Source organism: Fukomys damarensis, unplaced genomic scaffold (genome assembly GCF_012274545.1).
Source record: "Fukomys damarensis isolate Sample0158 unplaced genomic scaffold, DMR_v1.0_HiC HiC_scaffold_12, whole genome shotgun sequence".
Lineage (NCBI taxonomy): Eukaryota > Metazoa > Chordata > Mammalia > Rodentia > Bathyergidae > Fukomys > Fukomys damarensis.
This window is the reverse complement of record NW_022900924.1, coordinates 58,758,806-58,784,845: the sequence shown is the minus strand read 5'-3', so window position 1 is coordinate 58,784,845 and position 26,040 is coordinate 58,758,806. Positions and strand designations below refer to the sequence as shown.

Genomic DNA, 26,040 nt, shown 5'->3' with positions numbered 1-26,040 from the left:
GTGTGATCTAAAAATGGGTCAGCTGCTTGGGTACCAGGACAGCGGGATGGCAGCCTTGAGCAGGATGATATCCCTGTGGCCTCTGTCGTCTCCGTGAGAACCTCAGCTTTCAAACTCAGGAAGCCAGTGGCCGAGAGCAGCACCCACAGTTTCTATGCATGGTCTTTATATTCTCTTTACTGATTTTTCTCTGGAAATGGAGACAAAAAAGAAAGGAGGCAAACTTAAAGGATATGCAGGTAACAGTAGTTTCTTGACCCGAAAAGCAACCTCAAGACAATCCCAGAATAAACTGACCTCTTGTTTGTACCCCCTTGCATCCTTGTCCGCCCTGTCACTAAGTGCAGACACCCTAGAATTTCTTCACCCATAATGCAAACTGTGGGGGGAAGCAGAGGGCTGTGGAGGACCTGCAGCGTGGCACTCGCTTCCAGTCTCCATTTCTCAAAGGCCCTGGGGAGCGAGGCAGTGCTGAGCCCGTGTGCTCTGCAGGGTTGTGAGTGCTTGTGCGCCATCTTGGAAGGAGAGTGCCTCATTTTCAGACAATTGGGTAAAAATGCATGCTTTTATTTAGTATCAAATAAATAAATAAAAAGAAAATAAATACAATGAGACAGAACTAGGAGAGAAAGCAGGGGCCAGGACCACCAATGCCAGATAGCCGACATGGCCCTGATCAGTCCCAGGCACTGACTTTCGTGGGCAATCATTTGGGTAAAAGCAACATGTGGTTTCTATAGAAATTAATGTAAATGAGGCTCATAAAGGACAAGACAAAGCATTCTCAAATTAGGAGCAGAATAGACAAAGTATATGATTGTAATTAGAACACTGTCCTTCTAGTCAGAAGGCTTTAGCTGTGAGAACAGAATTTGGATGCGAGTTACTCTGACCTCAGCATGAAGGCTTCAGCCAGACTCCTATAAACAAACAACTGTGGGGCTAACTCTTCACAGTCTGCTTTGGCATGATCAATATTAAGGTCCCTGCCACACACCGTCTTCTCACCTCTGACCTTCCCATTGGCTTATGCACACCCTCCTTTGCATGTCTCACTGCAACCTCCCTGGATCATCCTCCACCAGGTCCAGCCTTGTTCCCCATCACAGGAATCTCTGGAGTATGGGCTCATACTCGCTCTGTCTCTTCCTGCCATAGCCCACCCTGGGGCACAATCTGACCAGTTGGTCACCTCTGTGAGCTTGTGCTGGCTTCACTGGCTGTCGGGATAAAGCCTGAAGCTCGGCTGCTGTGGTAGCCGTGTCCCGGGTCCTCGGTGGTGGCAGCCCGGGCAGCTGCCCCATGTGAACCTCACTGGGGCTCTTGTCTGCTCTGGCCAGGGCTCCCCAGCTACACCCCGGCCAGTCCTCACTGACCAGGTCAGTCTCCAGAGAACACCTCCTTCCCGGGAGCCCCTCACACATCCCACCCTGTCTGGCGTCCCTGAGTCTGAAGCTGCCGTCTCTGCCGTGAGACTCTCCAGTCTGCTGGGCAGGGGGCTTCTCTCTGCTCGCCAAGCCCCTGCCTCGGTCCGAGCCAGGCACCCGGGGTGTCTGTGGGCGCCTACTGGATAGGTGTGTGAGGCTGGATGCAGCTTTGCCACAGCACAGTGCATGTCTTGGGCATGTTGCCAGATACTGAGGTGGCATCCAAGAGCTTTGAAAGAGAGCAGGACCTGGGGAGACCGATCCGTCCCTGGGGTCACAGACCTTGACTCCTCAGAAACACAGCTGTGAACACAGATGCAGAGGGACGAGCAGCCAGGCTGCCACGTGAGAGGCGTGCTGTAACCTTGCTCACTAGACCCACTGCAGATGCCCTGCAAATGCCGCACTGCCCCGGGAGCCCTGTGATGGCCCAGCTGGCCAGGGTCAAAGGCATTTGGCCCTCTTGCAGCTGAAGCATGTCTGCTCTTGTTTATGTCCTTGGTTACTTCAAGCAGCATCTTTGACAAGCAGCAGCAGCCGCTGGGGGTTTATATTTTAGTTTTTGAGCCACCTGATGTTCCATTGCTCCCAGGCACTGAAGTGCAGTGACTCAGAAGATGAAGGGCATCATCCCACCTCAAGACGTCTCAGATAATGGCTTGGTGCAGGAGCACAAACCTGAGACTCCCAGCTCAGGGAATGTCTTGGCCAGTTGCTCCTCCCCAGCTGGAGCCCCGGAAGGTAGACAGTGGCCTGATGCTCCTTCCAGCTACGACGTGTGACTCCTGTCTGCAGAAGAGACGGAGATGTGGACTCATTCACCAGAGGCCACATTAGGGAGACAGAAGGCCTCATGCATCAGGGAGAAGACCCAGAGTCTTGTTCTCCCATCCTGAAAGCCAAGCAGGAGAATAGTGGAGTCCCTGCTCCAGGTCACATGGCGAGCAACTTGCAGGGCCCAGGGCTGGGTTTACCTCTGGACTTCAGTTCCTACCCTCCTGGCCCCTACATCGCCCCTGGCCCAGGCCAAGCTGCATCTTCTCTGTCAGGTCACAGCTGTGACTGGTAGACAGAGAGGCTCAGGGCCCAGCAGCGGGCCTCTGGCAGGAACTTCCTGCAATGTCGTTTTGACTGAGGTGAGGCCAGGAGGTCCCAGAAAGGCAGAGAGAGCAAGGGGGACCCCCTGAAGTGACCCATACCCCCCAAATAGCATCGCCTCTCCTGGACCCCAACTCCCAACATGAGGGGAACAGAAGTCCAGACCATCACAGGACTGGGTGGGAGTTGGGGCCACAGCAGTGCTGTGCCGGAAGTCAGTGTAAGAAGAAAAGTGGTGTGGGAGGACCAGGGCACTGTTGTGGGGCCAGCGAGCCCAGTCTGTGTGGACCTATGCGCCAGGCAAGCAGGGTGGAAGGGACCAGAGAGTCTCAGGGTGGTCAACCAAGACCTGTGATGATCAGTTGCCCCTCCCCTCCCCTCCCCTCCCCCCTGTGCTCCCCTCTCCTCTTCTCTCCTCTTCTGTCTCCCGTCACCAGGAGGAGGCTTCTCTGAGTCCCATCTGGAGAAGGATGGGAGCATCTCGGGCAGCGACTCCACCTTTTACCGGCAGTCGGAAGGTAAGGTGCCCAGGATTCAGTCCTGGGAGCTGGGGGAGCAGGACCGGGCCCTGTCCCTTGCCCTGGATGAGCTTCTCCTGCTGTGTGTGGTCTCCATACAGACCCGGCCCTTCTCGTGGCCACTCGGGCCAGTCATGGTGCACACCGTGCCTGGGCATGTAGGGTCCACACTGCCCGCCATGGGACAGAGTAGCCAGCACGCTGCCATGCATCTCCCAGCGAGACAGCCCAGAAACAGTTCAACCCACTGGTTCCCTTCCCGTTTTACCCCAGTACTCCCATCCTCCCAGAGCAGGGGCTAAAAACGCAAGAGGAACTGACTGAGAACGAGACCGTCTCCGTCACCGCAGACCTTCTGGGCTGCACACGCAGCCCCTTGGCCAGCCGACCATCCACATGCTCTCTGGCCTCTCTGGTGTGATGGCACCTTCCCGTCCCCATGCTGGGCTGAGGCTGCTCAGCAGCTGGAACGGTGCTGAATGTGTGTGACAGTGACTTCAGAAGAGGCCAGCGTTGGCTGAGTAACAGATCCGCTCTCCCTAGTGCGGAGCAGGCAGGCGTCCAGCCCTGGCCCCAGTGCCATGTGCCGAGGGCCAGGAGAGCAGGCGAAGGAGGGGACTCCTTGCCTCCTGGGGCTGAGATGACCGTCCTCTCCTGCCCTCCATGCCGGAGCCACTGGTTCCAGCCTCAGATCCCAGGACTTTGACCAAGGAGCCCTCGTTTCATGCCCTTTGGACTTGGGTGAATCACACCACATGCTTTCCTGGACTGCAGCTCAAATATAGCAAAGCATTGCGCATCAGGGTCTCCACAGTGGTGTGAGCCAGTTTCCATCAGAGACAGACAGACAACAGACAGACAGACACATATATAAATGGGCAGGCAGGTGGGTAGGCAAGGATAGACAGACAGACAGATACTAGACAGCTTCATAGACAGATACACAGATACAGCTGTTGGTTCTCTCTCGGGTGAACCTTCTGAAGCTCCGTCCTCCAAATGCTTACCTGCACAACTTCCCCGCAGTCTCCCAGCCATCAAGGGCCCCACCCCACACCCCTGATTGCTGCTGAGCCTGCAGTGCTTGGTCTCAGCTTCAGCCTGGTGTTCTAGCCTCAGGTTTCTTCTTCTGGGCTCTGGAGGACTCCGTCCCCACCCATCCTAATCAGCTTCTCTGTGCTCATCCCCCAGAAAGTCCTCTTCCTGCACCCACCGAACATGTGCCACCAGCTCTGTGTCAACTCCAGCCCTTTCTTTCCATTCTGACCCTCTCGGCCTGAGCACCTCCCTGCCCAAAGCTCTTCTGTGTTAGAACTAATTTCAGTAACATGATATCAGTCAGAACAATCAGAAGACAAACATGTAAGTACACTCATGTGCACCCACACGCATAAACACACATGCATGCACCTTCCCCTGTGTGCACATACACGCCTATGCATACATGCATGCACACACGGATGGTAGGGCCTGGCAAGCCTGAAATCTCCAAGGTAGAGCAGCAGCTGAAAACTACGGCAGGAGTGGTGCCACAGTCCTGATGAGGGCTTCTTTCCTAGGAAGCCTTCCTGTTGCTCTTGCGTCCTCTCAGCTGTCTGGAAGAGGCTACCACATAGCTGAGGGGACCCTGCTTGCATAAAGTCAGCTGACTGCAATGTGAACCATGTCTACAAAACTATCACAGCAACGTCCACCTCACCATGCCAGCCAAGCCGGCACATGGAGCTGGCATCCCACATGGCCAAGTCCTCCAGAGTCTGGCTGCCCTGCCTGCCACCTCCACCCCTGCCAGAAATGTCAACCAAGCTGCCTGCCCCAACCACTTCCGCATCACACTGAGCAGAGAGGTACCCGGTGCGTGCAGAGCCACCTGATCCGGCTCCAGGCTGGGGCTTAGCTGCTATTCTTGCAGCAGTGTGCTGATCCCTGGAAGTGGGAAAGCTCCGAGAGCTGGACTTGGCTTCCCCAGGGCTCCATAACCACTGCTGGACACTTTCGGGCCTCTTTGGCAAAAAACGCATTGTCAGGAGTCACAAGGAAGACGGTGGAGGCAGTGCTGTCCCTAGGGGTGCTGCTGTGATGGCAGCTCAGAAGTCACAGGTTCCACTTAGCAAGACAGAGGAGCTGTGCAGGGCTCTGACACTCCATGCCCATCAAAGCACACCCATAGCCTGGCTGCACCCCGGGCACCAGCTGAGCTGGCTCTAAGAACTGAAGACTCGAGCCAAATTCCACCTTCCGTCCATGTTTGCGCCTGGAGGAACCTTGGACAGCTTCAGTTGAATAAGCAGTTAAATAACGAATTGGTGTCCACACCTTCTCTCATTCCTCAAAGACTTTCCAGCAGCTGATGGGAAATGTGCATATGTTCAGTGACTCACAACTAGAAAATTACGGGACATGGACCCAGGCCCAGCCTGTTCAGACCGTACTCTGTGCCCAGATGTGCCGACCCAGCAAGAGAGCTGCGAGGTGGACTCTTCCTCTCGCTTGTGGCCAGCTGCAGAAGTACCACGAGTGTGTTCACCAGCAGTGTGCCAAAGCACACAGGACCGGGTCTGCATTGGTCATCTAATCACTGTGGTCAGAAATCCAGGACTTGGAGATGGCTCTGAGCTCACTTACGGCCTCAATGGGCAGGTCACCCCTCTCTGAGCCTCACCTCTTCCATCTGTAAACAGGGTCCGAGATGCGCCTGCTCCAGGACTGCTGAACGTACTGGAGGCTGTGAAGCACTGGGCTGGGCCTGGCTGTGACTGTGCTCTGCAGGGTTGGCTGTGTTGTTGATAGCGTTTTACAGTCTCCAATCTTCACCCATGGGTTCCATATTTGCATTAGATCGCAGGCACACCCAGCACCTGCACATTTTATACCCTGGATCCTTGATCACAGTGATCTGTACATGAATAGGACAAAGCCTAGGCTTAATCTGGGGGCGGGGGGTAAAGACCATTATTTTCTTGTGGTCCCAGGAACCTTTCAGTTACCAAGCAGGGCCTGAGGGCAGGAGCAGGAGAACAGAGCAGCCAGAAAAATCACAAATGACCATGTCTAGGAGCGGGGTCCGCAGGTGGCCCCTGTGCCACCAGGGTGAGCAGAGGGTCCTGGGTGGATGCCAGCCACCTCACCACCCCATTCAGGAAGCCCCCATCTTCTGCCTTCCACCCAGGACACAGCATGATGGACACTGTGGCCGTGGCCCTGCGCGTGGCAGAGGAGGCCATCGAGGAAGCCATTTGCAAGGCGGAGGCCCACGTGGACAGCCTGGTAGGCCCTTCTCCCAGAGGGAGGGCAGTAGGTCTGAGCACCAGGTGATGGAGGGCCAGTGTCCCAGGGCAGCAGTGACCGTGTCCCCTCTGTCCTCTCCCCTAAGGACAAGCAGAATGAGGCCACCTACCTGCGTGACCACCGCGAGGAGCTCACGGAGGAGCTGGCTGCCACGATCCTGCAGAAGGTAGGGGTGCTGGCTGGAGCCGAGGGGAGTTGGGGAGATGGAAGAGTGAGAGCCTGGGGTGCTGACCGCCTTCATGGGCCACTGGGGCTCTTCTGAGGCTCAGTGGGTGGAGCGTCCACAGCACCCAGCCTGGTAAGTCAGCCCTGGGTGTTCCTGGGGTCCCCATCTGCAGACTCAGCCAGCCAGGGTAGAGAATGTTGGGAAAAATATCCCAGAAAGTTCCAGAAAGCAAAGCCTGAGTTTGCCACGTGCTAAGCCCTGGCTGGGTACACACGGGTGAACAGCTGCAAACCTGCCTGCCTCTGCCTCCTCAAGGTCTTCAGTCCCTCTAGGCTGTTCCCGCATCTCGCCTGCACACTGGGTGTCCCTAGGCCTGTGCGGCCGGGCCTGTGCTTAGTGTACAGACTTGTAGTCACCCTTGCATCTGCTGTCGGGGGGTGAGTGAGCCTGGCAAGGCAAGGCCCCAGGAAGGGTATGGGTCACGGGCAGGTGCCTCGTGTCTCTGTGCTGGGAGGGCCCTGATCACTGGCATGTGGGTGACACTGTACAGGGCTCACACCCACCGTCACTACTTGTGATAGGGCTGTGGACCTTTGGGGCTGAGCTCTCCTGGCTGGAAAATCCCAGAGCTGTCTGCTCCCCTCCACGGCCCAGGGCCTCGAAGTAACCTGCGTGCATTTCCCACCCCAGATCATAAGGAAACGGAAGAGCAGGAGTGAGCAGCACACGGAGGAGAAGCCTGAGGAGCCACAGCCACAGGGCCTCAGCTTGAAGGCCGAGGGCAGCATGGCAGCGCCCAGAGGCCCCTGGGTGCCCACCACTCTCTGGGTGAGTCCCATGGCCCTCGAAGAGGTGGGGCCACGCTGATGACGCATCCCAAGGATGGGGCAGCTGGAGAGCGAGAGCGGGTGCGCAGGAGCCGACAACAGGTGCGGAGAGGCCGTGCCTGGTTAAGGATCTGTGCGGAGTCTCGGGACAGCGTGTCCCACAGGCCACCTTGTCACAGTGCAGGTGGCTTCGCTGACACTGAGGGTGGACGCTGTAGCTGTCCCCTGGGGCCTCCGTGTGGGCAGCATTGCGCCGTGGCCATTCTGGTCTGTCCCTGACACAGGGCTGTGATGTGGGGCCAGCGGGAACTGGGGATCTTACCCAGATGGTACTGGGGTCACAGCACATCCCACGCACATTAGCCTTGGTGGGCAGGGCTGGGCAGGGCCCGATTGAAAGGGGTGAGTGCCAGGCAGCGGGGACCCTCCTGGCCAGCACAGGCCGACAGGTTCCTCATGGCTTCTCGGGAATTCCACGTGGACCCAGCCACTCAGCCATCCTGTGGTGCCATCCTGCAGGGCACAGGAGGCAGAGGTGACAGCTCAGCTGCAGGGTGCAGACTGCAGGGACAGTGGCGTACAAGGAAGGGAGCAGCTTCCACCAGGGGGGCCTCTGCAAGGTGGGGTACAGGTCCTTAAAGACCTGTCACCGCACGGCACTGTGTCAGCTCGGGCTGCAAGCCCTCCTTTGCCTTGTGCTCGGGGAAGTCCAAGGAGTGTTCTGCAAACAGGTTTAGGAGATATGGGTGAGGACTTGGTGGCGCAGACCCAGCCATGAACCAGGGGTTGGGCAAGTGGAGGTGCTGGGGTCTGGGAAGGAGGCGGGCCCTGGATGGCTCTGTGCCCCCACAAAACCCTTTGGTTTCCTGTGTGTAAACTGAAAGGTAAGATGTGGTCCAAGGGCAGCTCTGAGGGTGCCAGGTACTTCCCTCCACCTGCACCCTGGGTGGGCTGTGTCTGCTGCCCTGCTCCAGCGGGGAGGAAGGTCAAGCACTGGGTCTTCCCAGAGGTTTCTCACTTCTCACCCCAGTGTGGTGCAGGTAAGGCACATGGGGCATCGCAGCTGGCCTTCCTCAGGCTCCAAAGCCCAGACCCTCTGTTTCCTCTGAGGAGATCAGAGGCTCAGGGGCTCCAGGTCCCGGCCAGAAGTCCTGGGCTATGTCCTCCGGCTCCTTGGTCACCCTGACCACATGCTAGGTACCTGAAAGCCTGAGTGCCTAGTGGCTGCTGTGTCCATGCTACAGACACAGGTCACTTCCCTTCCTCCCCCGAGCATGGTTTGGAGATAGATGAAGAAGAGATGGGCACAGGACAAGAGTGCAGAGAGGCAGGAACACTGGCCCGGCCCAGCCGTGGCCCAGGCCGAGCCTCACCTGCGGCAGACTATGAGGCCCCCTTCCTGCCCTCTGCTCCTCCTGGACCTTCACTGTGCCCCTGCCCAAGCCCAGGCCCTAGGACCTGGCAATAATCATGGCTGCAGGCTCAAGCAGCCTCTTCCTGGCCTCTGAAGAAGGTTCCCTGTCCACAGACTAGAGCTGGCCTGTGGCCTCCTCCTTCCTCCGCAGCTCACCAGGAACCCGCGGCTCAGGAACAACCTGGAGAACCCCAAACCTGCAGAACACACACCTGCAGGACTGGCATCAACAGGCCAGGGCCAGGGCTCCACTGCAGCTCAAGCTTGGTCCGTCTCCCTTCATCCAGGATTCCTCACCCAGCCTGCTGTGATTCCCCTTGGAATTTCCTCTGTGCGTGGTCTCTGCGCCGAAGCTCAGCATGTGAAGTGGGAGTCTGGAGAGCGCTGCTCAGGGCTGTGGCCTCTGATGGCTCTGTTCGTCTGTTCAGAGGTCTCTGGAGCCACCTGGTGATGCTGTTGATGACCACAGTGACGCTGTGCCCGTGCCCAAGGCGACCCTGGCCAGTTCTGTCTCTTGACTCTGTTTCCTGCAGCCTTTTCTCCCATGTCCCAGCTGCTCCTTTGAGCAGCCACAGTCTGAACTAAAGCACTTTTCATCTTTGGTGTGACTGTGGGACAGAGCTGCCTCTGCCTGACCCAAGGCGAGCACTAAGCGAAGCTGCGACCCAGCTGTTTCCCGCATGCCACCCTACTGGGCCCTGCCCTCGAATCCTGGGTGCTGAGAGCCTCCTCCTGCTCCCTCTTGAGCTCCCTCTGAGCCATGGTCAGGGCCCTCGGAGCCCATCCTGCTGCACAGAGAACAGTCCCAGAATGAGGGACAGTGACCCAGGTAGAGCACATGGCTCCCACCCAGGTGGGATGTGGTGATTGCAGGGCCCAGAGCCCCAGCTGCCGGTGCCTGCACAGACCACAGGCAGAAGCAGGTGCTGGGAGTTCATGGCCTGGCCCTTGGCACAGGCCTGGGCACACGAACAGTACTCCACCCTGACTCAGTTTACCCAGTAGTCCTGGGGAGGAGGATGTATTGCTGGGCTGCAGGGCTTGATAAACATCCAGGCCAGTTCCCACTCGTGGGGACTTGCTCCATGCCGGGCCTGCTTCTGGTCCCTGAAAAGGAGAAACAGAGCTTGGCCTGGTAGAGTTCTCCAAATCCCACAGAATAAGAGCAGCTGGTCTTGGCCCTGGCCCCATGCCCCAAACCATGGGTACCCAAGGGCACAGGGGTGTGCCAGAGCCATCTTGTGAGGTGTCACGGTGGCACTGCCATGCCAGCTGCATTGGCCCAGGGTCCCCACCATGCCAACCTCAGGCAGCCCAGCCAGCCCCAGCCCTGCATCTTCTGTAGACCCGTGGGTGGGTAAGGAGGGAGAAAAGCAGGGGCCATGTAGGGAGGGAGGGAGGTCAACTGACTGTGCAGTCGAGGGAGGATAGAGGACTCCTGTGTCCCAGGCTTCCCAGCCCCGCAGCTGGGCCGGGCTGGTGACTGCAGAGTGGCTGTGGCGCCATCTGCTGGGCTGTGTGCCCACCACAGGGAACGTGTGGCCCAGCCAGGGCTGGTGTCAGTCTCCATGCAGCTCAGGCAGAGCCCGGGGCTCTGTGATCTCCAAGCTGCTACTCCTCCCCTACGGAGCATGGTCTCCCTGCCATGGGCCACAGCAGCCTACTGCCCGCTCTCTCGAGGGCACCGACCCCGGCTTCCTGTTGGTCCCAGGAGGGGCTTGATTTCCACCCATCTTGGCCTTGAGGGGCATCCCGTAAACAGACCCTGTGCCCCACAGACACTCACATCCCCACGTGAGGTAGAGCTTGAAGCCCTGAAAGAGAAATCTAAGTGTCGTTTAAACACGGATTGGGGTCAGTCAGAAGCTCTAAGAATTTTTAGGAGCCAGAAGAGACCAGTTCTGAGAGGTTAGTTACAGTGAGCCCTTCAGGCCAGGGCTGTCTTATCCTCAGATGTGGGCTGGGGGGCCGTGGACAGCCCTGCCCTGGGAGCTTGAGTCTTTCAGGAGTTGATATCCTGGTGTGGTCATGTCACACAGAGGCAGCTGGCCCTGCGAGGGAAACAGTGCTGTGCGGATGCAGGAGGACCTCACGGCCCTGGCTCCCCAGCCTGGAGCACTGCTCTCTGGAAACCTTCTCGGCCTGCCAAGGTGCCACAGTCAGGGACGATGCCTGAGTTCTCAGCCTGTGGGACCTGTACCACTGCTAGGCTGCTCCTCAGAGCTGCTCTGACACCAGCTGTGCTCAGAACAATGAAGGGACGCCCCGCCTCAGCCCTGCCACCTGTTAGCCTGGCTCATCGGTGTAGCCTTGGTCTCTGGTGCCACATGTGTTGCTCTCACTCCATCCAAGAAAGTAGGGGAGGAAATTCAGGCCCTTCTGGAAGCCCAGCTCTGGCTGTCCCCAAAGCCCAAGTGCCCCCAGGAGGCATCAGTCTTGCCTGGACTGGGGATGTCACCACTCACAGGACAGACACCACCCGCAGTGACTCTGAAGTCTAGTGGTCCAAAAGCAGATGTTTGCAGAGGTACAGAGGAAGCAAGACCCGGCCCACCATGCAGAGGCATAGTCAGCAGGTGTCCTCGGCCATGGCCTGCCGGAAGTGAATCTGGGACCCAGCTGCTGTGAAGAGAGCTCACTGCCGCCCGACATGCTGACCAACTGGAGACCCCTTGTGGCAGCCTGGGAACACTGCTCAGAAGCCTGGCTTCTTCCTGCACTGCCCTAGCTGCGCCCCCCAAAGCCAGCCACGTGCCTGTGCCTGGCCCTGAGTCCTGTCCATCTCTGCTTCTTAGGCTGGTTACACATCCATCCACAGTGGGCAAAACCTTCCCGGAACCTCAGCCACAAGCATGATGCTGTCCTGAGCCAGATGTTGCTGCCTGTCTCTGTCACATGTTTCTCAAGCCACCCTTGCTGTGGCTGCAGCGCAAGGCCATGCACCTGAACCTGTGGGGGGTGCATCTTCAGCCAAGGTGTCTGAAGGGGACATCAAGCCCAGGACACCGGCTCTTGGGTCCCCTTCCATACCAAGCCCTCCCTCCTGTCCTGGCGGCAGAGGAGAGGGGCTGTGGTGGCCGGAGACAGCAGGGCAGCAGAGGCCTGCGTTGGTGGCTTTTCAGACCTCTGTTCCCTCCTGAGTGCCTTAGGGTAGAAGGCAAAGCAAACAACCCATAGGATACAATTCCTGCATTAAGTGGCAAAGGGAACAGCCATGTTTCACGTCTGCTGAAGCTGCTGTGTGAAGCTCCGGTGTGACGTGTGAGCCGGAATGCACGGGATGCAGTGGAAGTGTCTCCTACAGTCAGTCCCAGCTCCGCCTCAGTTGGTAAACTGGACACACTGTTATCGTCCGGCCCTGCAGCCTGGTGGCTCCTTGTGCTCACTTGTGTGTCAGTCACCACACATGCACTGTGGGGCTTATTCATGCAGCGCCACATGCAGGGAGCCATTTGCACACTTGCGTAGAGCCTCCGTTACTCACGGTGGGGTGAGAGCGCTCAGCCGGGCTCCAGCTCACCCCTTCCCTCTCTCTCTCCACAGAGGTCCCAGCCTGCATTCTCCTTCCCTGGGGAAGACTCCCAGAAGACCGCAGCCCTGGAAGCTGCAGCCAGGCGGTGTCCGGGGCAGCCGTGCGCCCTGCCCAGCTGGAAGAGCGTGGATGGGCTGGACGGAACAAGTAAGGGGCTAGGCTCTCAGGCTCCCTAGCCACTGGGTGGGCGTGGCTTCCTACCTGAGTGTGGCTGGAGTTTGCCCTGGGCAGCTGGGCCCAGGGACCAGCGTGGAGCGTGCACTGGCAAAGCCAACCTGGCCCACTCTCGGCCAGGGGCCTGGAGTGGGGTTCAGGAGGCTCTCGCCCTTTGCCGAGCTGGGGACAGGGAGTCCTGCTCTTGTGCATTAAAACCGCCCCCCACAGCCCTACCTCAGCCCCAGCCACTCAGACAGGAGAAAGTGTCTGATGCAGCCAGGGCCGCCAAACCAGCCTCTTGGGACCTGTGGCTCCCCAGAGTGGTCCTGGCAGACTGGTTTTCAGGTGTCCTTGCTGAAACCTGATGTGAATCAGGTTCACACACTCGGGACCACGCCGGGCAAGGCACATTTGCCAATGCTGTTCTGTGCAACAGTTTCCTCTCCAGCCCCCACGGGGCAGTGGCATCCCCTGGATGAAAAGAGGCAGAGGCATGTGCACCTGTGTTGCCACATTCCTCCAGCAGGTGGAGGAAGAGAGCTGAGAAGGCAGCTTCCGGCTTCTTGACACCCAGCAGGGAACTGCACCCCAGTCCTCTGTCTTGAGCTGAGACAGCCACTGGACCCTGAGGCTGCAGGGAGGGGTGCACTGGCCCTGGTCTGCCATCCTCACTGGGTATGTGGGGTCCACAGAGAGGAAGCAGGCGCACGAGTGTATCCTTGCATAGGGAGCCACAGGCCACAGTTTCATCCCACGGGGTGCCAGATCCCAACCCCTTTCCAGAGCAACAAGACCGGCAGCAAGACGGCCTTCCTGGAATGAGCCTGTAGAGCCGCTTCTTCCCCACTCTGCAGGGAAAACGACTCAGTCAGCAGTTGTCTAGACGCGATGCAGACGCCAGAAACATCCAGTATTTCTTAACCACAGCCCAGGAGCTACCAGGAGAGACCACTGCTTGCTGACCCTTTCATACCTAGCAGCAGAAACCGTGGGGCACCAAAAGCGATTCTGGGGCACCTGATGTGTTCTTTGTGTCTGTGGGTTGGATTTTTTATTTCAAATGCATTCTCCAAATGTCGAGATATGCCTTTCCCCTGCTCCCAGGACATTCCTATCCAGTCCTCAGGTCCCTCCCCATGGGCCTCACATCCCCACAGAGGAGGGACTCGGGTACACGGGACACCTGAGAATCTCGTGAGCAAGATCTCCCTGCACTGGAACCACCAGCCTGAGGCCCCTGCCCTGCAGCAAGCAGAGCTGGTGTTCAAACCCAGACAGCACCTCAGAACTCAGACTTACAGAGCAACGCAACAGAGGTTTATGGGAACTTCTACAAGCCTGGCCCTCACAGCACGGCGCCTCCTGAGTCTATGAAGCAATTTTTCTCTCAGAACTAAGGGTCGAACCCAGGGCGTTGGCACTGAACCACATCACCAGGCCCTTGTGTTTTGTTTCGTTTTTTTAATTTTGAGACAAGGTCTCACTCAGTTGCTGAGTTGCCCAAGCTGGGCTCCAACTTGAATCCTCCTGTCTCACCCTAGAGTGTTGGGGTTACAATCATGTGCCATCACACTTGGCTAAGAATTTTGTTTTCACTACATTTTTGTGCATAACTTCTGTAAAAATTTCTTAATTCAGTAACATCACACACAAGAAAAGATTTTGTTCAAACATTCTTGCATATCTCAGGGTGAAGGTTTAAGATAAAAAACCACTTAGGTAAAAGATTTCCTTCTGGGAAATGTTCAGCCCTCGACATTCCAAAATTTCCCTGCCAACCCCAGAGTTTGGAAGGCAGCGTGACATTTGGCAGGAAACACATCACTCAGAGCCATCGCTCCCTCTTGAGTGCCAACATGTGGGATAGAGAAGCCCCGGCTGAGGTCATGGCTGAAGGGCAACGTCCCCGGGCTGTTTCAGCAGCTGTGTTTACACCTCAGGAGAATGCTGGTTCAGGAGCCCAGCCGTGTGCAGCCTTAGGACACGGCAGCTTGATCAGCACAGGGAGGTCACCTCCAGCCCAGACACTGCTCACAGCCGTTACTAGGTTTCCTCAAACACGTTTCCGTGCTGTGACCTTGAAACAGCATCTGCTGTGCACACAGCATTTCTGTGTATTGAGGAAACAAAGGTCATGAGTCTCGAGAGCTGGCTGAGCAGAGAATGCACACAGTGGAAAGACTCTGGACAAGAAGTGGCGGAGACAGGCAGCCCCAGGTGTCCCCGCTGGACTGAGGATGTGACCTGCAGCCCAGGCACGACCTCGTATCATCCTGAAGATTCAGCTGACACCCAGTCTGCTTGGCTGGGTGCCAGAGCCAGGAGTGTTTTTGCAAAGAGGTACTGGGTTCTACTGAGAAAAGTGGCTGATTTCCAGCTTCCAAGGAGGGGAGAGGCCCTGAGGGCCTGTGAAAGGCAGGAGAAGAGCAGAGCTCATCCCGAGGCCCTGGGAGGGCCAGTCTGGTGCTCAGCCAGAGCCAGCACCAAGGGCTGTGGGTGGGGTTCCAGCTCTGCCTTCAGCCTGGGAGAACCATGAGCAGAGAGCAGATCCGGCCCTGAGCTGGGGTATAGTGTTCAGCAGCCTTCTGTGCCCAGGCTGGATGAGGGGAGCCCCTCAGACTAGGGCCCACAGCCAGGCCAGGTAGTGCAGAGGCCTAGTGGTTGAGATGAAAGCTTTGGGAAGCCTGAGAACCCCAAGCCACTCGCTCCTTGGGCAGAAGCCTGGCATGCCCGATGGCCAGGGCAGGTTCAAAAGATGCCAGGCAGCAGGCTCCGTGCCCCACTGAGCCAAGGACACTTCCTTCTGGAGAAAGCGTCCTCTTTCTCGGGGGTTGGCTGTGCTTCTGGGCATCTCTGGTTCCCCGGAAGTGGAGTCTAGTGTGGGACTGAGGCCTTGCAGCCCACTGGGGCCGTGAGCCAGGAGGCACAGTGGGTGCAGACAGTGTCAGGTAAAAGGCGGCAGCAGATGTCGGGATCCGTGCTGTCCCCTCCTGCTCGGACGGGACCAGAGGCAGGGGATGAGGGCATGGCCTATTGCTCATTCCCAGGGAAGGACCCTTCCTAGGACCATGCATACATGAACACAACATGGCAGCCACCCCGGGCAGCCCTCTCTGCAGACTCATCCGGTGGGACGCGTACAGAGAGCTGTCGCCATGAGCCCAGCCCTGGCTGTGCCAAGGCAGCCTCACCCTCCATGAACAGAGAAGGAGCTGGCAGCAGAGTCTGCCCAGAGTGCCTGCATCAGCCTCCTAAAGCCCTGCTGCCCCTCTTGGCCCAGGAGGGAAACTGAGACTTGGGATCACATAGCTGCGCAGAGTGGGGGCTGCTTCCCAGGCCTTAGATACGGAGACCTCAGTTCTTTCCATGACACAAACTGGCTCATCTGCTCTCAGAAAGGAGGGCCAAGCCTGCTGTGGACACAAGAACGCATCCAGGAACAAGAAGAGATGCTCAAGGGCCTGGGGTCCCCGCATGCTGTGGCAGAGATGGATGGCACAGAGGGCATGGCTGGGCTCCAGGTCTCCACGGAGAGCTGCTCCTGGCCAGTGGCAGTGGAGGAATCTCAGAACTGAAGCACCGCGCCTCCAACACGTCCCCACAGCTATGGCTCTGAGACAGCGCAGAGACGCTGGGGCCATGCCGTCCCAGGCACCTTCTCACTGCTGAGACAAAGTAGCTGACACCAGAAGTTAAGGGAGAAAAGGTTTATTTGGCTCAGTGTGTAGAGATTTCCATCCATAATTGGCTGGCTCCAAGGCAGAAGGCGTGGCAGACAGCATGGAGGAGGAGGAACAGGTCACGGCAGATAGAAGGTAGCAAAGAAAGCACGAGCCCTTACCACCCTCTTTCTGCCCCTTTTATGCTCTATCTGGGATTAAGGCAGTGCCAAACCAGTCAGTGGACGAGTTTAGTAATCCCACACCCACAATCCCAGCACCACACATTCTGGATCCAGCCACCTCTGAAAAAGCCTGCCTGTGACTGCACGAGTCTGGGGACACATAGACACAGCCATGACACGCGTTCACTGTGTCCTAGGCGGGAACTGATCAGAGGGCAGGAACCTGTGTGTCTAAGTAACACAAAGTGAGACCCAGGTTTGGGTTCGCCTTCAGCCCAGAAGCAGGGTCCAAGCAGGCTGGAGACAGTCCCCTCCCTGTCCCCGAGCCATCCTTACCCACCCACCTGGACAACCTGACCTGAGATGCTGTGCCCATGGTTCCCAAGGCTACACAGGCTGCAGCTCCGCCACCCTGCTCCAGGCCGTGGGCAGGAACTTTACCTCGTGGCCTTCAACAGAGCAATGCAAAGCACTGTCCTATCCCCACCCCAGCACATGGCTCACCCTGGGGCCCAGCAACTGCTCGCCCCAGGTGACAGCCACCCTGGGAAGCACTCCCGCCCACACTCCTGGGTACAGGACAGGCCTCCTGGCCTCTCCAGCAGCTGCCTGCACCCTCGGCGAGTGGCCTTCATTCACTCCATGTCCTCCTCTGTGGATTGTGCAGAAAAGCCAACACTCTGGGCCTCAGCCCTTTCCAGAATGGGGAGGACCCGGGGTCACGGAATCTTTCATGCCTGTCCCTGAGGCCTTGTGGGGACGTGGGGTAATGTCCCAGGGCAGAAGTGAGGTGGACGGGCAGGGGTGGAGTCATTTTCCTTCAGCAAAGGGAAACTGAGGGCTCAGGAGACAAACACAGCCCAAGGTCAGACAGCCAGAACCTGGACCCCTGCAGCCACCCTGGGCCAGAGGTGGGTGGTTCCAGGGGACCAAGGTGACCCAGAGAGACCAGAGAGAAGAACCAGAGCCCCAGGGACTTCTCCACCCTCCCAGGTGGTAAACCACACCCCCAGCTGGGCACCCTCCCAGCTTCCTGCAGAGCCAGAGTGAGGAGGGGACCCTGGCAGCCCTGCCCGCCCACTCATGACAGCCCCTTTCCTCTCCTCCTGCAGATGCAGCCCCTGTTCTCCAGAGCCCTGATGGGAACTGGGTGGCCCTGAAGGGTAGTGTGGCGCCCCCTGCATGCCTGCTGGCCACACAGAAGAGCACAGCCCTGCAGGCCCTAGAGGTGTCGTCCCCTGCGGCATCTGCCTATGAGAAGCTGGGCTCTGGCTGCGAGGAGGACTTCGACTGGAATGCGGATTTGAGCAAGCTATGCCTGCAGGCCCAGGGTGCTGACCACCGCGCCCCAGCCACCTCCCCCTCCCCGGGAGCCTCCCCCAATCCCGAGGCCATGGGCTCTGACTCCGAGACATCCTCAGCTGGCTCCTCCCGGGATGCAGGGTGCCGGGCCAGCTTCTGGCCGCCCAGGAGGGGCTCCCGGAACCCCGCAGCTGAGCAGCTGCGCCTGCAAGGTGAGCTGGACGTGAACTTCAACCTGCAGGCTGCCAGCGGGGAGACCTCAGACAGCAGCGAGGCGGAGGAGGCCTCCCAGGCCACAGACTGGCGGGCCAGGCAGTGGCGCAGGGCGCACCTGAACACCAAGGAGCTGGGCACAGAACAGTGTGCCCCTAACACCTGCACCCAGGACCTGCACACGAGTCAGGTGAGACCCAGGGCCTTCCCAGCACAACTGCCACTCACAAGCCAGCGAGGCAGGGCTTGGAGTCTGACTCAGGTCTCCTCTAGGTCCAGGTCTTGCTGCTCAGCAACTGAGCACCCTGGCCAGGTCTCCAGGCCCCACATCCCCTCTGGAGATGGCGGGGTAGAAGGCAGGGTGGTTTGTAGCTGTGGCTTCATGGGTGCAAACACCGCCCAGCATGAGGTCAGGTCAGGGTGCTGAGGGGAACGGTCCAGCTGGCAGCCTTGGGCAGCGCCTCCCTGGCCCTCTCCCGGGTCCTCTCTGGAATATGGACCAACCTGACCAGCCCCTAGCACGTGTGACGGTGACGGACCACGTGTGAGAGCTGAGGTCCATCCTGCACACAGCACAGGGCAATGACCAGGGCTTTGACCAATGACCTGCACACGCCTTTGACCTGTGGCTGTGGTCCAGCCATGCCCCCTACACCCTCCAAGCCTCCGCTCAGCTGGGTCATCTGTGAGCACTGCAGAGACAGCAGAGCTGGGAGCACCCTGCTTGGGAGACTCACACTCTCACACTCGCACACATGCACTGCACACTCATCACACGACTCCTCCTCACACAGTGCATGCACCTCACACGCTCACTGCGCATCAGACACAACTCGTGTCCTTACAACATACATCACATACACTGTACACACATGCACCCACACTGCACATCACGCACTCACACTCATGCACGCACACGCCCGCACTCACACTGCAGTCACACACACAACACTCATCACGACTCATGTACTCACAACATCTCACACTCACGCAGTCACACTGCACAGCACACACAGTGTACCTCACATGGTCGTACGCACAACACACTTCATACACACCTATCCACTCACACACAACACATCACACACACTTGCCCTCACACTTGTGCCCTCAGAGACACCCTTACACTGTCACACTACACTTGTAACACATTTGCACATGCCACACCTTCTCACATTCACAAACACACTCATACACGTTCACAGAAGAACACAGTCATGCACTCACATGCCAGGCTTGCTTATGAGGCTCCCCCTCAGTTTCCCTCGTGTCCTCTGCACACTCTGCCCTTCTCGTCCAGCACCCTCCATGTGTCCCTGCACAGGGTTTTCGAGCTCGGAAGCAGCTCACTGTGACCTATAAACACCCCACAGGGCAGTACTTGGAGCTCTGTTGTTGGCGATCCCCTCCACCTGCCACTCGCATCCGGAGAGCGAATCCCTTCCGGTGTCCTTCTGTACCTGTGGGCTGGTGACTCCCCAACATCACCCAGAAGCCCAGGGTGCACGGGAGTGAGAAGGCCGCATGGCCTGACCCAGTCCAGACCCAGACGCTGGGGCAGCTGGGGACACAGCTGGGAGTCCGGGCAGGGGAGGGTGGACGTTGTCATGTATCTGGGGTTCCCCAGAGTCCCAGAGACCCCCAAATGCACCAGCCAGATCCCAATCCCAGGGCTCCAGGAAGTGGGCTGGCTCCAAGTACGACCTCCTCCCTGCCCGACTGCTGACACCTGGCTAGAAAGAGGCTGCTGTGGCCCAGTCTCTCATTTCCCTGTTCCAAGACGAGACTGCTGAGTCAGGCTTGGGCCATCATGATCCTAGATCGGCCCAGCTTCCAGTTGACCGTCCCGCTCTGGGGGAGACTCATCCCAGGCCCTGGGTGCTGGGCCCACGGCACTCCAGGGCTATCTGGGTGACCCCTCAGGTGTCCACACCTCCCATTTATTGCAGATGCGCGTGGGTGAGCTCTGGTGCTACTCTCCCAGGCTTCATGAGGAGAGGCTCGGGCCACAGGCCTGGCACCGGCATCACCTCTGCCCCAGAGTGACCTCAGCGAGTGTCTGTGTTCCCTCCCGCTGCTGGAGGGCTCCCTGGGTGGCGGCAGCAGCGAACCTGGACCTCATGTCCTCCCTTAACTTAGCCAGCTGGGCTGTTCTCTTCTCCAAAACAACGAATGACAGAGTCAGGGTTGTAGCTCAGTGGTGCTACGGCTGCCTGGCAAGCACAAGGTCCTGAGTCTGATTTCCGGTACAAAAAAAAATTTTAAGGAAAAACAAAACAATCAGTGACACAATATATGTGGGTTGTTATTTAGTTTTTAGTTACACAAATAAGTCAGTATAAAACAAATGAATATATTATAATGTGAGAATACTGAAGCACACAGCAGAGGTCCACTTGACCACAGACCGAAATCCCTGCCTCGGTCTCTCCCAGATGCCCGCAGGCTGCGTGGTGTGAATCTGTGTGTGTTGGCCTTCAAGGACAGCGCCAGTCAGCTGCGGGAGGGGAGCTGGCTCTGTGCTCCGCCCACTTTCTCCTCTGGTCTGGAGTGTGGCGAAGCCCCTCCCGCTGGGCCACTGACGAGTGGCAGAGCCGCTCTTCTGTCCACCCTCATCCACATCATCGGTGACGTCTGCACATCAGCACTCGATTCTGGGGAAGTCTGCACAGGCAGAGTCAGCCAGACTCCGAGACGCCACTCACATGATCAGCGCCACTGCTGACCCCAGAGCCCGAGTGCTGGTCCCTCCCGAATTCATCCGAGTCGTCTAACAATCAGAAATGATCTCTGTCGGCTTTCTTTTCTTTGCCTTAATGAAAAATTCTGAATTCTCAACTGTTCGCAAGGAAAGCTGAAGTGGTGATGTCTTATCCCACCACCCATTTGTCCCTCCACAGTCCCCCACCCCAGCCTCCCTCTGCCGCGCAGCCTCACCAGGCATCGTCATCCCTGCCCCAGCCACGCTGAGCAGTTTGCAGAGAGCTCCGGGGCCTACTCCTGCTGGGCCGCCCAGGTGGAAGCCCAGGAGCACATGTGTCAAGCTGCTGCCTCCTGGCCGTCTGTCCCTTGCCTCCCTCGGGCACGATCGGGGTCCTCACTCACATTCTGGCTTTCCTCCAGGTGCCCAGTGACTTATCGGAGACGGACATCAGCACCGAGGCTGCAGACTCCCGGACCAGCTCCGACACAGCTGAGGAGAAGCGGAGAAGCCGGCTGTATGAGCTGGCCCTGAAGATGAGTGAAAAGGAGACATCTTCTGGGGAGGACCCCGAGTCTGACCCCAAGACAGGGCCCGAGAACCAGAAGGAGAGCCTGTCTGCAGAGGAGAATACCCAGAGTGTCCAGGATGAGCTAAGGAAGGTAAGGGCACAGGGCCGTGAGGCTCCGTGTGTGCACAGGTGTGCACAGGTGTGCGTGAGTGTGCAGCCCTGGAGCTCTCAGGGGCACCGGCCAGGGCACTAAGCAAGCCCAAGCAGCTCCCCATCCCAGACATCCCCAGTGCTGCCTTGTGTCCTGCAAAGACAGTGCCTGCTCCCTCTCCCTCCCTTCCCACCTGCTCCCTGTGAGGTTTGACGATGGGTGGAACTAGGCAGCCAGTCCTCTTCATCAGTGATGACCGTGGCACAGAGTCCACGTGTTAAACACTGCCATCAGGGTCCCACGTCACCGCTGCTCCCAGATGTGTTGGCTTGTTTTAGCCTCAGTGCTTTGTCAGACAAACTGTAGAGAAGCCCAGGGTCTCACACAAATGAATGCTTCTGTCCTGTGGTCCCTGAAGACCCCACACATCCCCCCTTGCCCAGTTGCCCCAGCAGGCCTGAGCACTAAGGCACATTGTTTGAAAAACACAGAAGACAGAGCTGGCTTCAGGCAGGAAGGGTTCTCAGGGCTGTGCCACTGGGCATGGTGTCCTCAGTGGTTCCTGCAGCTGCAGTGGGGGCTTGGGTGCTTGCAGAGCTGGCACCTTGTGTGCATCTGTTAGCAGTTCAAGTGACTCTCTGAAGGAGGTGCGACCAGTTTCTGCAGATGGGGAGACTGAGGCCAAGTCACTGCAGTACTCACCCAGGGCCCCAGCTCTAAGTCCAGAGAAGACTGTGGCCTCAAATCATTGCTTCTTCCTTTGCAAAAAGCTCCTCTGGGTAGCTCAGCTTCCCTGCATCCTGCTGTCTTTGAGAGCTGATTCCAGCAGAGAAAGATCCTGCATCCCTTCCCTTTTGTGAGCCAGCACCGTGTGACCACATGTGTGAGAGGATGGAAATTGAGCCAGAGACACGAACACCCAAAACTAGCTTTTGTTAGGGGACAGGCTGTAGAGGACGCGTGCCAGACTGTCTCGGATAATGGTGAGGGCAGTGGGGCAGGGTCTGGCTGGGTGAGGTTTCATACAGGCAAGGGGTCACAGGGAGCGTAGTGAGGGTAGAGGTACAGCCAGAGGTGAGGTTTAAATCCATTGGCAAGCTTAAATGTCCCGGCGGGAAGGACGAGAAGTGGGAGAGCGTTGTGGTGGGAAGTTGGGTCTTTGTTTCCCCGGAGTGGTTTATTATCTGTAGAGAAGAGCCATTTAGGATATGGGGTTAAGGCCATTTTATCTAGCGGGGAACTCTGTCGATGGGGGAGTGCACAGTAGGGAGCCAGCTGTCAGGATGGGCCAGCATGGGCGCGGTCTAGAGCAGGCCCAAGTGGTGGGACTTGGTGTGGGAGGTGCAGGCACAGGGTGCATCCTCACACCCTGTGCCTGCACCTCCCACACCACCCTCCTCCCACAGCCATGCCCCTGGTCCGTGAGGGGGAGTGGAGCTCGGTCTCAGGGCTCCACCAGTAACTTCCTGGGGTCAAGGGTTCTGATCCTCTGCATCACAGGGCTAAGGCTGTATTTGTCACATCCATATGCTGGTGCTGAGTGCAGGCGGTGGCTGAGACCTCAGGGCACAGCTGACGGTAGGTGTGTGTCCTCCATCTCTGCTGCCCGCTGGTGCCCAAGCTTTGATCCCCCCTCACTGGGCTGCAATGGTCTTCAGGGCAGAAGGAAGCAGGAGGAGGAGGGAAACCCCATGCACCCAGCTCTCCCTGAGTAGGAAGCAGAGAGTTAATTCTATGGTCCTAAACTTGCCTGCTGGGACCTCAAGTCAGCCCCGAGTTTGCCCTGGAGCTACAAATACTCAACCCAATAGCATCTTGCATACCAGAAAAGGCAGTTACTGAACTTGTCCCCTGCGGCAGAGCAGCTCTGGCTAAGGGCAGGCAGAAGTGTTTACACACTGAATGTTGCTTAAAGCAGAGCACAGGGAACAGAGAGGTAGGCTTTGGGTTAGACTTGGGTGAAAAACAAGACCGCAGTTTGCACTCTGCAGAGCTGATTGATGTGGGAACTCACTGCCTGCACCGAGGCCAAGGCTGTCATTTCTCCTGCCACCCCACCCGAGCCTCCGCTCCCCAGGCTGGCTCTCGCGCTGATGGGATGGACACACCTGGGCCTCTGTGAGGGTGGCACAGTACCCGATAGCCCTTGTAGGCTGAGTCTGAAAGGGCTGTGGAGCATTGCTCTATGACGTGTAAAGAATGGTGATCACTTGGTTGGCACTAGAAAGTTCACAGCCTGCGCAAGCTCATCCTTCCACCCCAAATTTTAAAACTACCTTTGAGGACAGAAGATGGCAAAGATGTCTTCTCTCTCATTATTCAGCAGTGGTCTGGTATCATCACCAGTGTGATACAACAAGGCTGGATAGTAGAAAATAAAATTACATGATGCTTTTCTGCCTTCAGACTTCTGAATTAGGATAAGAAAAGCAACTGAAAAGATTATTGGAAATAATGAGTTTGGCAGGGTAAACTGTCACAAAAGAGAAATACATCAGCAAAGATTTCCTATACATTCACAGCAATTTCTCAGAAAATACAAAGGAAAAGTCCTTTTTGCAGTAGCAACAAAATGTTCAACAGTAGTGCTAAACATACACTCACAACCCAGCACCCCCGCTCCTAAGTGTTTACCAGTGAGAAATGAAGACCTGTATCTACGCACGCGCGTGCTCACACACACACACACACACACACACACACACACACACAGGGAGCACTTAACAACTTGCTTATCATTGTCACTGGGAGCCACCAAAGTGTCCATCTTCATGCTGCGATGGAACACTACCAGCGATTCGGAGGAATGGACGGGTGGCCTTGCCAGTGGAAGCTGAGAGAAGACTCAAAATGTTACCAGTTGCCAGTTTACATGACATCCCATGAAAGGCCGAACTATAGAGATGGGAGGGAGGCGTATCAGCATTTGCCAGAGGGTGGGGTGAGTGGAGAGCTGACAGAAAGAGACAAAGGAAGGCTTTCCGTGTAGTGGAAATTGCGACAGCTTGATTTGGTGGTGACCACACAACTGTATTCATCTGTCAAAACAGATTGACAGGGCGAACGTCACTGCATGCAGTACACACATTTGCACACATACACAGGGGCCTTGAGTAACTTGCCCAGAAAGGTGTAAGACTCATGGATACAGCTAACAAATGCTGTAAAGAATGACTGAGTTGAGGTGGAACACCCTGTGGGGACAGGGGAGGCTCAGACTCGGAGATGTCATTTTTCCCAATTCAGTGTGGATGTTTAATAGAATGAGCTTAGTTTTGAAACTTGATGAAGTTTTTCTAAAGTTCATCTGGAAGGATGAGTGTGGGACACGACCAAGAAAGCTTCAGGCACACTCTTCGCAGCTGTAGTAGCAAATAGCTGGATGGAACCCACTGGGAAGGAGAGAGACCAGGGATTCGCAGCGGGCCATGCAGTGTGGGACAGAGTGCCGGACACAGTCAGCTCGTGGGTCGCCACGCATCTCCCAGGGAGAGTGAAGTGGAGCAACGCCTCGTACCACACCCGTCAGCCCTCTCGGGCCCGAGGCCACAGTGCCGGGCCAAAGGAGCTGTGCGGCCACGGGCATCGTGGGTGGACCTCTCACAGCTGCCAGACTCAGGCAGCCGGGACCTGGAGGCCGTGGTGCCCGGCCCCGCGGAGTCAGGCACCGGGAGTCAGCCGAACCTGGTGAGAGCAATAAGAAAACAGCAGCCAGGGAGACGTGGTGCCCAGGCACAAAGTGAGAGGGCCAAGGAGCAGCAGCTCACAGCCCGGAGACAAGGGAGCGTGCACAGGAGCCAGCATACAGGCCTCACATCAGACACACACACTGCCCACTCACCCCACATACGCAGCACACACAGCATATACACAGCACACATACACACATGTGATGTACATGGCCAGTGAACTAATGAAAACGGCTGAGCTTCCAGCTATATTGCTCTTCAACTCAGTATCACCCTGGCCTGGAGCTGGCCAGGTGGAGGCACACAGGCTTCCCTCTCCTTTGGCAGGTGTCCCTGGGTGCCCACTTGCCCAGCAGGACTGCATGGAAAAGTCACCTTTCCTGGTGAGCTCCATCCTGTGCTCAGCCAAAGAACACGGAGGAGCGGAACGCGAGGCCTCCTTTGCCTGAGCACTGGATGACTAGGGGACCGTGGTCACGAGGGGCACAGAGACACCAGCATCCAGGCCACACTGCACGGTGCTGGCTCCTGGCTCGCTGGGCCCCAGGGCCACTGCAGGGCCAGGGCACACCTGCACTGCTCTGAGTTTCTCTTAGGAAACAGGGCACAGGGTATACTCCATGCAGGTCCTGTCCCTGGGTTCCGCGCTGGGAAGCATGAAGTGGACGTCCTGAGCATGGGATTCTGGGAGCTGGGGGCAGGGGCTGGGGAGCAGCAGCACAGGTGTGGGGCAGCCCATAGCTGGGCCAGGCCCCACGGAAGTGGAGGAGGTCTGTGTGGTCTACCCTTCGTTGTTGCCCCCGCAGCCATTATGAGAGCACATGCGTGCACGTGTGTGTGTGTGTGTGTGTGTGTGTGTGTGTGTGTGTGTGTGTGTGTGTGTGTGTGTGTGTGTGTGTGTGTCCTCTCAACTAAGAAGCAAGTCTGTCTTCTGAAAGTGAGGGGGTGATAAAATTGGAGCTTCAGGACTATAGACAGGCTTGAAACAGATATTGCCTCAAATGTGGTAAAAACAAAGTAAAGAGAGGGCCATGGTGTTGTATCCCTGTAATTTCAGCACTCTCGGAGGCTGAGGCAGGAGGATCACAAGTTGGAGCCCAGGCTGGGCAACTCAGTAACTTATCAAGACCTTGTCTCAAAAATTATAAAAGGGCTGGGGATCAGCTCATTTTGAAGGCTCTGGGTTCAATTCTCAGTACTGAA

At 57.4% G+C, this 26,040-nt stretch overlaps 1 protein-coding gene across 8 annotated transcripts in view; it reads left to right on the top strand.

Annotated features, from left to right (window-relative positions):
• Positions 1-26,040, top strand: part of Myrip (myosin VIIA and Rab interacting protein) — a 192,788-nt gene that overhangs the window by 138,278 nt on the left and 28,470 nt on the right. For all 8 annotated transcript variants that reach the window (XM_033762662.1, XM_033762661.1, XM_033762664.1 and 5 more), the window contains exons 5-11: positions 2,963-3,043; positions 6,213-6,310; positions 6,417-6,497; positions 7,188-7,325; positions 12,282-12,417; positions 17,383-17,975; positions 20,909-21,148. In XM_033762662.1, coding sequence (XP_033618553.1) covers positions 2,963-3,043; positions 6,213-6,310; positions 6,417-6,497; positions 7,188-7,325; positions 12,282-12,417; positions 17,383-17,975; positions 20,909-21,148 — 1,367 coding nt within the window. The remainder of the gene's footprint in view (positions 1-2,962; positions 3,044-6,212; positions 6,311-6,416; positions 6,498-7,187; positions 7,326-12,281; positions 12,418-17,382; positions 17,976-20,908; positions 21,149-26,040) is intronic.